This window comes from Takifugu flavidus, chromosome 1, assembly GCF_003711565.1.
Source record: "Takifugu flavidus isolate HTHZ2018 chromosome 1, ASM371156v2, whole genome shotgun sequence".
NCBI lineage: Eukaryota > Metazoa > Chordata > Actinopteri > Tetraodontiformes > Tetraodontidae > Takifugu > Takifugu flavidus.
The window spans coordinates 25,781,720-25,793,996 of NC_079520.1; the positions used below are offsets into that span (position 1 = coordinate 25,781,720).

The 12,277-nt window shown below is 45.2% G+C and overlaps 1 protein-coding gene across 1 annotated transcript; it reads left to right on the forward strand.

The window, feature by feature from the left end:
• The first annotated feature begins 686 nt into the window (after positions 1-686).
• On the forward strand, positions 687-10,871 carry LOC130530644 (alpha-N-acetylgalactosaminide alpha-2,6-sialyltransferase 2-like). Its single transcript, XM_057042407.1, has 9 exons — positions 687-4,457; positions 6,274-6,565; positions 7,881-8,046; positions 8,395-8,569; positions 8,793-8,931; positions 9,004-9,107; positions 9,326-9,409; positions 9,552-9,651; positions 9,771-10,871. The coding sequence occupies exons 1-9, from the start codon at positions 4,324-4,326 to the stop codon at positions 9,939-9,941; spliced, it is 1,365 nt and encodes a 454-aa protein (XP_056898387.1). The 5' UTR covers positions 687-4,323; the 3' UTR covers positions 9,942-10,871.
• Positions 10,872-12,277: the final 1,406 nt, after the last annotated feature.

Sequence of the window (12,277 nt, forward strand, 5' to 3'; positions counted from 1 at the left end):
ACATAAATAATTCATTGTCAATATATAATTATTAGACAATATTCAGTCTTATAAAATACAGTTGTACATTTTGCACTCTGATTAATAATTCACTTTATAACTAGAACCAAACCATGACCTCATTAAAAACAATTTATGGTTGAAGGACTTTGGAGTTCTTGACGGTATAGAGTATAGCATATATTTTCCTCAGCTTAAAGGATTAAAAGAATATGATTTACAATTTAAGTTTAATAGTTGTGAACCTAATAGAAAAGTGTGATAGCATTGGATGCTTTAGAACTGTGGTTTGGCAGTGTGCACCTGTTCTTCCGTAAGGCTGAAGGCTGTACGGTAGTGGGAACTTCCCAGGCAGAGAACCCTGTGTAGGTTCCTGGCCTTGAAGGACCCCAGTGAGTTTGCTCATTTAAAAAAAAAAACCAAAGTGAAGTAGCTAAGATACCCATAGAACTGACACTAGGAGAGGACGCTATCATTTTTGAAGGTTTATGACGAAATGCCAAAGTAATCCACCACTGGAAACAAATTAATTAAAAATGATGTTTCATACTGGTGTCTGTGTGTGTGAGTGTGAGTGTGTGGGTGTGTGTGAGAAAGAGCAAAGGGAATGCTGAGGCAAGGATCAAAGATCAAACAAACAAGGTCGAACCAGATGGCTTACCCTGCGGGGTACTCAGGACATTTGCTATCTGAGGTCACGTGTACGTCTGAATGGGGAAGTAACCTTTTGGTTATGACAGATCAGAAGAACCTTGAATACAACCAAACCACAAAAGACTCCCACCAGGCACGCTGGACCTTAGTTTTTCAATTTCAATCTCTCTTGTCATCCTGGTTCCCTCAATTTCGAGGCTCACGCCTCATCCCGGCAGTTGCTAAAGTCCCTTCCCTCTACAGGCTTGCCACACTGTCCTGAGAGATCAAGGAGAGAATGAGTTACGGTACTGAAGGGCAGTCCAGACCCGGGGCCTGTCTCCTGGATTATCTCTATGTCCCTCTGCCATTGAGACCTGAGGTGCTGGAGTGGGCTCATTCCCCCAAACGCGTGGCTCTCACCTGGGTAGCAAACCAATATGAGATGTTCTCCATCCTTTTTTTGCGGGTCCACCTTGGAAGAGGACACAAGATACTGGGTCAAGGCCTGTCCTGTCTGATCTCAATCCGAATCTTCTCACCCCTTCGGGTCAAGTCACAGAAGTTGGTGCCCACGTTCATCCATTGACAAGGTTGTCAATCTGTTGGCAGTAAGCTACCCACTTCCACACAAACTTCCATGTGTCCAGGGTAAGACTTGTCCATAAGAGCCCTCTGGTCCCAATAACTCCAGTTCCTCGGCCTCCTCACCTCGTTGGTGGTGGTCCAGTTTTCTCAGTCAGACCCCTGCTACGTTAACGTTGTTCCAATAGAGGACTCTAATATCTGCTAGACTAGGAGGGTTACAGGCCTGAGAAGAGGTCCTTTGTTTTTGCTTGTCACATTCTGGACCTGGCCTTTATCTCAGACGTTGAGGTTCGACACCCTGAGCAGGTCACTGAGATAAGTAAATTCCTAGAGCTGGTCCTTCTTTGTCCAACCTCTCAGACGATTTCATAGGGGAGGTGTTGGACGATTAAGTATTTCTGTGGATTACTTTTGGATTGGATTTGCTTTCTGCTGTGAGTTCGCCAGTCAACCCTTATGGGAGTTGTTGGTCTTAAATTAAGACCCTTTTTTGATTAAACCTAATTTGTGTGCGCTGTATATCTACACCACTGTGGCCTGTCCGATATGCATCCATCCGCTACCACCAATACAATACATTAATGAGGCATTGACCTCCCTTGTCAATATGATGTGATACAATTCACTTCTATTTAAGATAAAATTCGACTTTAAAAAGGATTTCAAGATGGCTTGATTAAAAAAAGATGAAATAAGAACTCCTATAATGATTTTGTCTCTCTGTAACTCTACAAAACGTATGAAACTTTGAAACAGTTGAACAGTTTCAGAAAGCACATTAGCAACAATGTGCATAATGCAAATAATATGACCATTATTAACTCATACTACTGTATGACAGACTGGTTAGTTCTTAGTTGACCATCCTGTGTTTACTGTTTCTCGTGTAATTGCCATTGACTTCCATTAGGGGGCGTGGTTACCCTGTTTCCCGGCTCTTCCTGATTGGGAATCCTTTTAAGCAGCCAACACCAGCCGATCGTTTCGTTGCTGTTGGTAATCGAGGCTTCACAGACTCCGCAACTTCGCTGTTCGAGTTAAAACTAACTTTCGTGTCTCCACGACCCCACCCTCCGTCGTAGAGCACCGTTCCTTGTTGGGTTCTTTTGCACGATTCTGCACGACAAGTTTTGCAAATAAATCTTTCCACTTCGGGATTTGTCTGCTGTCTGCGTTCTGGCGGTTCGCCCTCGTGTTCTTAGTCCAGGGGTCGGCAACCCAAAATGTTGAAAGAGCCATATTGGACCAAAAAAACAAGAAACAAATCTGTCTGGAGCCGCAAAAAATTAAAAGCCTTATATTCGGCTTATAATGAAGGCAACACATGCTGCAAGTGTCTATATTAGCTGTATTAGCCTACTTTCCAAATGATAAGTAGGCTACAAATACATAATGAGCATCCTGGAGAGAATGACGCACCACATGGCCACTTTAAGTTTAACTTCCATTATAATGAGATGTTGAAATTAAATATTTGTTATACACATTGGTAAACTTTAAGAATGATTGTCACGTTATTCCTCCTACAGAAATTATATTAAAACAATTTCCTTTTCATATTTTTAATAAGCTCCAGGGAGCCACTAGGGCGGCGCTCAAGAGCCGCATGCGGCTCCAGAGCCACGCGTTGCCGACCCCTGTCTTAGTCGTTGCGGCTTAAATTAATGTAATTTAATTTTAAAAGAATGAAAATCGAATTGCATATTACAGATTTAAAGGAAAGTATTTTACCAGCCCGTAACAGTTGTTGTAAATGATACTCTCACCAAGGTGTTTAAATTCTTTCCCAAGTGCAATATCCATAGTTCTCCCTTCTATGAGGAGGAAAAAAATAAATTTTGTATTAGGAATTGAACAGAGGGTCCCACTTCTTGCTGTCTTTTAATGTGCGTCACCAGGTTTGGAGTTCTCCTGACAGCTAAAGCTTGCAGATTCTGCTCGTGGTTACCTCCTTGCTTAAAAATCGAGAAATATTGCAACACGTTTTTGTGTGTCTTTTTTTGGTGGATGAAATATGCTGCTTGAAATGTGACAATGAATAATCTTCCCAGATGTCAGATAGCGAAATGTACAGAGTCTCTAAACTATCTGACGTCTAAAATGCCTTTGCTTTATGACCTGTTGGTCATAAATTGCCATAAAAGCGATGGAGTTGTGTTGAGTCCCCTGCAAGTATCTGGTCACATCGTCTGTCATGATTTGATTTTATGAGTTGATGAATAGCCAGCTGATATTACAATATGGTTCTCATCGATAACTCGTTGTATGCACGCCCAGGTCCAACAGCTATGGCCAACTACCGAGCAACATTTAGACTGCTCAGTGCGCCACGTTTGTTTTTGCTCCTCAAACAAGATGTGGATTTGCTGTGGAGACGCATTTTCGCTCCCGCATTTTCGTCCGTTGTCAGGTATCTATGTGAATCTCCATGTGGACACAGAGCGCGTTTGAAAATGTAAAGGAAAACCTTTCTGTTGGATGACACCGTCGTGTAAACGCAGTCTTAATTTTGCTTCAATTTTAGGTGTGAAAACGTGAAAAAGGGGCCCTGAACTTCAATCCGGACACAGTCGGTTCTTTGCTATTTTTCTTATTATTGAAGAGTTGAGGTTTTAATTAATCTGTTGGCAATGAGCTGATTTTTATATGCAGACAGTTTCTTTGTTGTCAGATTATAAAATTACATGTGCGTCGACACATGACCGGACACTTGGAATAGACTGAAAACCCACCTGGTTAACCAATAACCAGCCTCCCCTTCTTTTATGACCTTTTATAACCCTTGGATCTTTTGAGGACAAAAATCCTTTTTACAGGTGTAGACTAATTTCTGATGAGGGACATTTCATTTGTAAAAAAAACGACATTTGCAACATGAAAATTCTGAATTTAGGGATTGAAATTTTATATTTCTAAAGCCAGAATCGGGGTTGTTTTGACTTTTTATTCACTTCTGAACAGGGTGGAAGAGTTTAGCTCAGTAGTGTTTCAGGATTGTTGACTGTCACTGATCAGTGACTCCACCCAGGCAACGCTCAGATATTGTTGGGAATCAGGCGTGTTCCCGTGGTCAAACGAAGGGTGCATCCATCCAGCAGCACCATGGCGCTGCAGACAAAGCTGGTGTTGGCCACGCTGACCATGAATTTGCTGATGTGGGTCTATATCCTGTGCATGAGCTGGCAGACATCGTGTGTCACTCCGCGACAGACAGTCTCCATCCAGAGAGGCAGCAGGTAGGTCCAAACACACCTGAGCAGGTAGCCAAGTTACACTTCCTGGTTTTTCTGCTCGTTTTACATTCTGTCATTTCAAACTTCTTTTAAAATATGATCTACTGTACATGAAATTGTTTCCATTCCTACATGCCACATAACCCCATACGTTTTTATATAAAATTGTTGTACAACAATTGTGTTTTACATGTTTTTTCACATATTTACTAGTGAATTAGTGAATATTTAGGTCCTGTTTGGGTACCATCTGACATATCTGTAATTGTCCAATTGCTGCGGTCTTATCTGACAATTTTGCTATTATGGTCTGAGAATGTTGCTAAGAGACTCAAAGCGACTGTGTGCTGTGGTATCATCTGAAACAGGTGCTGGGTTTTATGACCCAAGGACCATGAATGGTCATGTACTTTGGTTAGCCAGGTGTCCGGTCATGTGGTCCACAGAGAGACACGTACCCCTTGGTCACCATCGTGGTGTGAAGAAGATGATAGATGATGGTTTCTATTGCTGACCTTAATTTTCTGCAGGCAGTTCTTTGGTGTTTTTTTTATTATGAAGCAGGGAGATTTTGATTAGTCTGTTGAAAACGTACCCATTTTTGTACGCGGATGGTTTCTCTGTTGTCATCTACATTATAAAATCACATGTCCATGGACCACATGAACAGACTCTTAGAAGGGGCTTAAATTCCACCTGGTTAACCAATAACCAATAACCACCCCACCTCACTCCCACTTCTTTTATGACTTGGGTCATAGATCACTCACCTGGGGACAAAAATCCTTCTTACAGGTATAGACAAAAAAATTTCATTCCACTGGTGGGCTTGCCGCACTTCAAGTTGCTAAGGAAAAGGGTTAGTTTTTAGAAAAGATACAATCTTCACGTTTACACTGTTGTGCTAGCTCTTTTTTGTTTGTTTTGTTGTACAGAGACTAAAACCATTAGCTGTCAAATAACCTGAAATTATGCTAATAAGATAATATGTTTGACCAAAGGTCACTATGAAGGTGTCCTCTTGTCCACATTTCATTGTGTTTAGTCCCTCTGCAGCCATTTTGACCCAGTGGTGGAACTGGTGGAAATGTGGAAGATAAACTGGACAAAGCCCTTTTACTTAAGTCTCCTCACCTAAAGCTTTTCTAAAATCTTTATGATCAAACAAATTTCAGTACATACGTTGTTTCAGAACATGTACATGTGTTTTGTTACGGGTGTCCGTCAAATGTGCGCTTTGTTGTGACAGGAAAGCACTCTGATGGTATTTGAAAATTAATATTAAATGGTTCAAAGTTTGCCCGTTTGTCTCTTGATTTCATACACAAAAAGGTTAAACACGACACAGTTAGGAGTGTTTCAGTAGTGTCGTAGTTACTGTTGCAAAGTGCAAAAGATTGTGGTTCTAGCCCCCAGGAGACCACCTAACTTTATCTGCTTAATATGCATTTTCTTTTACTTCAGTATGAATTTTTCTAAATTGGTTAAAATACGACTGAATGTCTCTCTTCCTATTTAGCAACTTGTGTTGCTTTTGCATTAGAATGGCAACTTTATTGCCCCTGACGTGGAGCTTGCCCCGTCTTTGTGATAAGAAATGCACACAAAGTGTAACTCGATGGGGGTTATATGGCATCAGCCAAGTTATTTGTAGAACCGCATCCAACCTTTATGCTATGCTAAGTAACCACAGTCACCAGGAAGTGAGCTTAGACATGGGATATTTACCATTAACCCATAGTTGACACAGACTTCTTGTGATGATTCCAGCTGCCTGTTCTGCCTGACCCACCAATGAATGCTGGTTTGTCTCCCACAGTGGGTCACTGGAGTCCATGAAGCTTTCAGACCAGCAGATTAAGGTTGACAGTAGGACTACGGCGACCCCGGCCTACGTGAAATCATCAGGCCCGCGCCAACACACGGAACACCGGGCAAGAGAGCAAGAAGTCCAGAATGTGTCACGCTCAACTCCGAGATCCAGAGGTGCAAATCAAACCAGGATCGAGGTCCCCGTCAAAAAGCCCCAGCAGCCCACTCAGGAAACCAGGACGACAGACCCCCCCTTTATTGGAGACACGTACATGAGCGAAGAGATCCCACCACAAACTGTGAGTTTGCTTGTTGGCTGAAATAATTGGAGTGAAAATATCAGCGTGTTATCGGAACAGCTGGTTGTAGCAAACATCCCTGAGGAGGAACTCTGGGACGTCTGCTTCAGGTTCTCTTCTTAGAAATGTTGCTTTAAGGTTGGCATGGTTACGACATGCTGTATTAAATATGCTGTTAGGTTTTCTGAGACATGAGATCAGATGAGAGGTTAGTGTACGTTAGGAATAAACGGAGTAGTTGGAAGGCAACACTGGCGACGAGGAAAGCTGGAATCGCCCTAGCTCCGCCCTCTCCCTTCCTGGCTCTACTCAGGAACCTCCCAGACTGATGCATTTGAAAAGGATTTTGGTTTGAATTCAGAAGATCACGTCCTGCGTTATGCCAGGGATCTGGGACATGGCCATCCACCTCGAGGACATAGTGGTCCATGGAGCCAATGCCACCATGCACATGAAGTCTCTACAAAGTGTTCACTGCTCTGACTGGGCATGACTTCACTTTGAAGTGCATGTTTGCACTCATCTCCTCGGTACGTGGGGTTTTGCCTCTTTACTGAGGGTATAATCCCACGTCACTCAAACACAGACGCCATCGGCACGTCCATGAACCCATGCCACAAGCTCAAGAAATACCCTACCAGGATTATATTACCCGGTATTTTGAGACAACATTGAATTGCATGCTTACTTGGCAGAGAAAGGAATCAGCACATCCACACAGCCTTTTTATGACCCCTGAGCCAATGGGGGGTTAATTAGCCAGTTGAGCAGTTGCTCAAAATGGACTCCTTGCTGGAGGATGCACATTTGAAGTGAGTCTACTCCAGACACTGCTGCACCAAATGGAAATGTTGAGCCAGGCCAACCACCATTGCTGCATCGCCACCGGATCAGGGCGACCTTCAGGCTCAGGCCCGGCGCCCGCTCATATGCCAGCTGTCTATGCAAGGTTCCAGTTCTTTATTTTGGACCAGACAAGAACACAGCGCCTATGCCCACCCCTTTAGTCTGGTGGCAGACTCCTCCGCAACACCTGACCCTCCACGCAATGAGGCACCACCATCTGCCCTGCTAGGACCCCTAGAGCCACTTCCTGAAACAGGGGCCCCACCGGGAGCCAACCCAAATCGTATGATCATGGGTTGTGTGTGTCATCTCAAAGACGTTGAGACTTAGTATCATCCTTAACATACTGCGAGGAGTTAGTGTGTAGAAGTTGTTGGAACTGGTTGTGTGATGGGACATGTTGCCGAGCTTTGCAGCTCAGATAAGACATGTGGGTGGATGCCAACACGCTCTTATCTGCTTCACTCAGACCTGCCCCGACGGCATCCGGACTCGGCGCGCCAACACCGAATTCAGTGGGAATTTTCTGAACAACGTTCCGGTCCTGCAGTGGGCTCGCCACGCCACGCGCGAGGAGTACGGGCGACTGAGTCAGCACCGTGGAGCCCACGGCTGGGGGGGCGTCGATTACAACAGTGAGTTTTTGCTTCCTGTTTTGAATAAAGAAAATCTGCTGTGTTTCGGCAGCATTTATTGGGATCAGCAGGGAGGAAAGTTTGTCCCACATCTCAATTATAGCTCCAGATGGACCCGGACTGGTATAAAAAGGGGTAGTTTTAATTACACCACTTCATATCAGCACCTACATGTGATGAGGAAACAAGGAGATCTTTCTATTCTTCTGTATTTAGACCTTTCAGTGGGAAGACACAAACGCAGCAACGCGACCACCAGCACAGACTGTCCACTGTGGCCTCCCAGCTCATCACAGTGAGCACAGTTGTGAGTTTTTCCCAGGTTGACTCTGGGTTCTGTGCCAACAGCTTTGGTGGACGCTCTGTCCGTCCTCAACTCTTCTGCCAACTGGCAGATGTTGGACGACTGGAAGGACCGTAGCAACAACTCGGAGTGCATCCGCTGCGCTGTGGTGGGAAGCGGGGGGATACTGAAAGACTCCAAGAGAGGGGCGGAGATCGACAGCCACCACTACGTGTTCAGGTAGGACTTGTGACCACCGGTAGCAACGTACGCACACCGGGAAATGCTTTTGGGTGATGTAGGTAGTGTGGACAAGTTGTTTTTTTGAACATGGCCGCTGTAAAGATGGCAGCACATAAGGAAACATGTCACACTTCCTCCTCATCCTGAAGACCAGCAGAGCAACTGGTCTGTTGCTCATTTCAACAGTGTGGCTCATTGTTTCGGTGTATTTCTGTGTCAGGACCAATGGGGCGGTCATCAAAGGCTTCGAGAAGGACGTGGGCTCGAGGACCACCCACTACACCTTCTCCACCAACACGCTGATGAACTCCATCAGGGCTTACGCAGGTGTGGGGTTCAAAGCCCCCCCAGTAGCCAAGGTGAGCACAAACGCTGAGAGACTTTCTGAAAGATACCAGAAGCCAGAATCACATCCTGCTCCCATCCAATAGGAAACCAGATACATTTTCCTGCCCGACCATGACCGGGATTACCTGCTGATGAAAGCTGCTGCCACACACACACTGGTGGAGAGAGGACCCGAGCGGAACCGAGAGTGAGTACGAGTACTGAGGGCAACACCACCAGTGAGACCAGAATAGTGTGATGCAGTCATTATGTTTAATGGATTTTAATAATCAGATATTAGAAAGAAGCAGCATGTTCCTCAAGGTTGAGGTTTTAAAAACGTCTAGAGTTTAGATTTTTCTTCTGCCGCAGGTTGAACAACAGATTTTTCTCCGTAAGGTGTGTTGATGCTGTCTCTCTCCACAGTCCAGCCTCATTCTTTGGAAAGGACGTGTCTGCGGAGAAGGTGAAGATGTACCACCCAGATTTCGTCCGGTACCTCAGGAACAGGTGAGCCAGTAGCGTTTGGAAGAGCAGGAACTGTGGGAGGTTCCCACAGGGTCCGGGACAGAAGAAGCTCTGGGACCTCTCTCATCCTGTTGTTTAGCTAAATGCAGCGTCATTCTCACAGCACATTTCTGCTGCTCTTCAGATTCCTTCGCTCCGCTACGCTGAAAACCAAATATAAGGACATTTATCGTCCGTCAACAGGCGCCGTGATGCTGCTGGTAGCGCTCCACACCTGTGACAAGGTAGAAACCCCTTTGCTTTGCACCTGTGGCTGTGGCCCAAACAATTCCAGGCTTAACATTTGGAGAATGTGTTTATTCTGACTGTAGATGGTGTGTGTGTGTGTGTTTTGCTGTTGAAGGTGAGTGCGTACGGCTTCATGACCCCAGACTACATGAAGTACTCTGACCACTACTACGATAAAAAACAGAAGTCAGTGGTCTTCTTCAAGAACCACGACCTCCGGATGGAAATGGCGCTGTGGCAGCGGCTGCACCAGGCAGGCCTCATCCAACTGTACATGCGCCAGTGACTTCAGGGGTTCCAGGACGTGGGTCCAGACCCACCCACCACGTGGTTTTATAAACTGTCTCAACTGAGGGGAGGGGTTAGGGAGGTTACATACCCCCTGTTGGATCAAACTTATTTATTGTTTTTGTCTAAACTCTGGTTTGGTTTGGAACTGAGCCATCTCAGAGCCCTGCTGGTGTGGTCTAAACCTTGTTGAAACAAGCGTTAGCCAACACCGACTCGCTATTTCAGTTTGACTTCAAAATTTCCACTAATCACGATGACTCCAGAGGCTTTGCAACCAGTTTGGGACTGGAACTAAACTGGGGTCTGTTGTGGGTTCGTATGGATGCAAATCTGAACCATAATTGAAATTAAAATGGTTAAACAGAAATGCTGTATCATTTTCAGATTTTCAGTAAATATTTCCCAAGATTCAATTTGAAGTGGGGTTGGTTCGAGACAAATCAAGAAGTAACATTTTGAGAATGTTCCCTCTGAGCTAGGCAACAACCAAGGAAGCCATGCATTATCCTGTGGTTGCCCTGTTACCTCCACACAACATTGGGTTATCGAGAACGATGACTGTTGCTGTTGACATTAATGTTCCTGCTTCATTTATATTTTACACTTAGGCTACTAATTGGCATTCAGCCAGTGCTGCATTTAATTCTGCTTGGTGAGCAGAAAGGCAGCGGAAAATGTTGTTTTTTGTGATACATGACTGTGCAATTCTTCATTTTGATTGACCCTTTTTCTATATTAACCCTTTAATGCACAACATGGGTCTAAAGTGACCCGACTGAGTTTTTATTTGCTTTGTCTTTGCAATTAATTAATTTTATTACTCAGCATTCCAGGTATTCCTCAATTAACTTGTTTTTGATCAGAATTAATCCTTCTTGTATGTTTTTCTTTTTTACATTTTGAATAAAAACACTTTTTATATCACTACCCCTCTAATGCACAACATGGGTCTTGTTGAGAATTGTCTTTATCTTGTTGTTATGTGTTTCACCATATGTTTCTGTCTTCTCTTAGAAGTTAGGCAAGGTAGACTCATTGGTAAATGTAATAAAGAACAGAGACATTCCATTTGCAGGATTGTTGTTTGTTCTATTGTTATCTCAGAATCAGAATCAGAATCAGAAGAAGGTTTATTGCCATTGTACATGTAATACACAGTATTACACAAACTAGGAATTTGTCGTGGTGTGCTGCTGCGACATTCAACATAACATTAGACATCAACACCACACTAGAATAAGATAAATAAAATAAAATAAGACTTATATACAGTATTTACATAAATAGTGAGTGGTGAGAAATAGTGCAGGTCCATGAGGAGTAGTGTATTGTTTATGAGTCCGGCTGGCTGCTGTACATGGTGCTTAAGTGATAAGTCACTTGGTGTTCAGCAGCCTGATGGCAGAGGGGAAGAAGCTGTTAGTGTAGCGGGAGGTTCTGGTCCGAATGGACCGTAGTCTCCTGCCTGAGGGGAGGGGGAAAACAGTCCGTGACCAGGGTGGGAAGGGTCGGCCGTGATCCGACCTGCACACCTCCGGGTCCTGGAGATATACAGTCCTGGATGGATGGAAGCCTGCAGCCGATCACCTTCTCGGCAGCGCGCACGACGCGCTGCAGCCTCAGTCTGTCCCTGACGGTGGCACCAGCAAACCACAACGGTGATGGAGGAGGTGAGGATGGACTCGATGATGGCCGTATAAAACTGCGCCAACATCCTGGGAGGCGGTTTGAGCTTCCTCAGCTGCCGTAGGAAGAACATCCTTTGCTGGGCCTTCTTGATGAGGGAGCTGATGGTTGGCTCCCACTTAAGGTCCCGGGTGATGGTGGTGCCCAGGAAGCGGAAGGAGTCCGTGATGGTGACGGGGGAGTCCATAAGGGCAAGGGGGGGCAAGGGGCTGTAACTTTCCTGAAGTCCACAATCATCTCCACTGTCTTCTGAGCGTTCAGCTGCAGGTTGTTGTGTCCGCACCAGGACACCAGTCGAGCCACCTCCCTCCTGTAGGCAGTCTCATCGCCATTGGAGATGAGACCGATGAGGGTGGTGTCATCCGCAAACTTGATCAGTTTGACAGACTGGTGGCTTGAGGTGCAGCAGTTAGTGTACAGGGAGAAGAGGAGGGGGGAAAGTACACAGCCCTGGGGTGATCCGGTGCTGATGGTGACGGAGTCGGAGACAGTCTTCCCCAGCCGCACGTACTGCCTCCGATCCGTCAGGAAGTGAGTGATCCACCTGCAGAGGGAGGCAGGCACACTAAGCTGGGACAGCTTGTCCTGTAGCAGAGCGGGGCGGATGGTGTTGAAGGAGCCAGTCAGGCAGGGGGTGTCAAACAC

Bases quoted from the DNA above. Each gene is read 5' to 3' on its own strand.
- LOC130530644 (XM_057042407.1), top strand. From the start codon at position 4,324: ATGGCGCTGCAGACAAAGCTGGTGTTGGCCACGCTGACCATGAATTTG. The intron at 8,047-8,394 runs GTGAGTTTTTGC...CTGTGCCAACAG, and splicing joins GGGGGGCGTCGATTACAACA to CTTTGGTGGACGCTCTGTCC. The intron at 9,410-9,551 runs GTGAGCCAGTAG...GCTGCTCTTCAG, and splicing joins GTCCGGTACCTCAGGAACAG to ATTCCTTCGCTCCGCTACGC.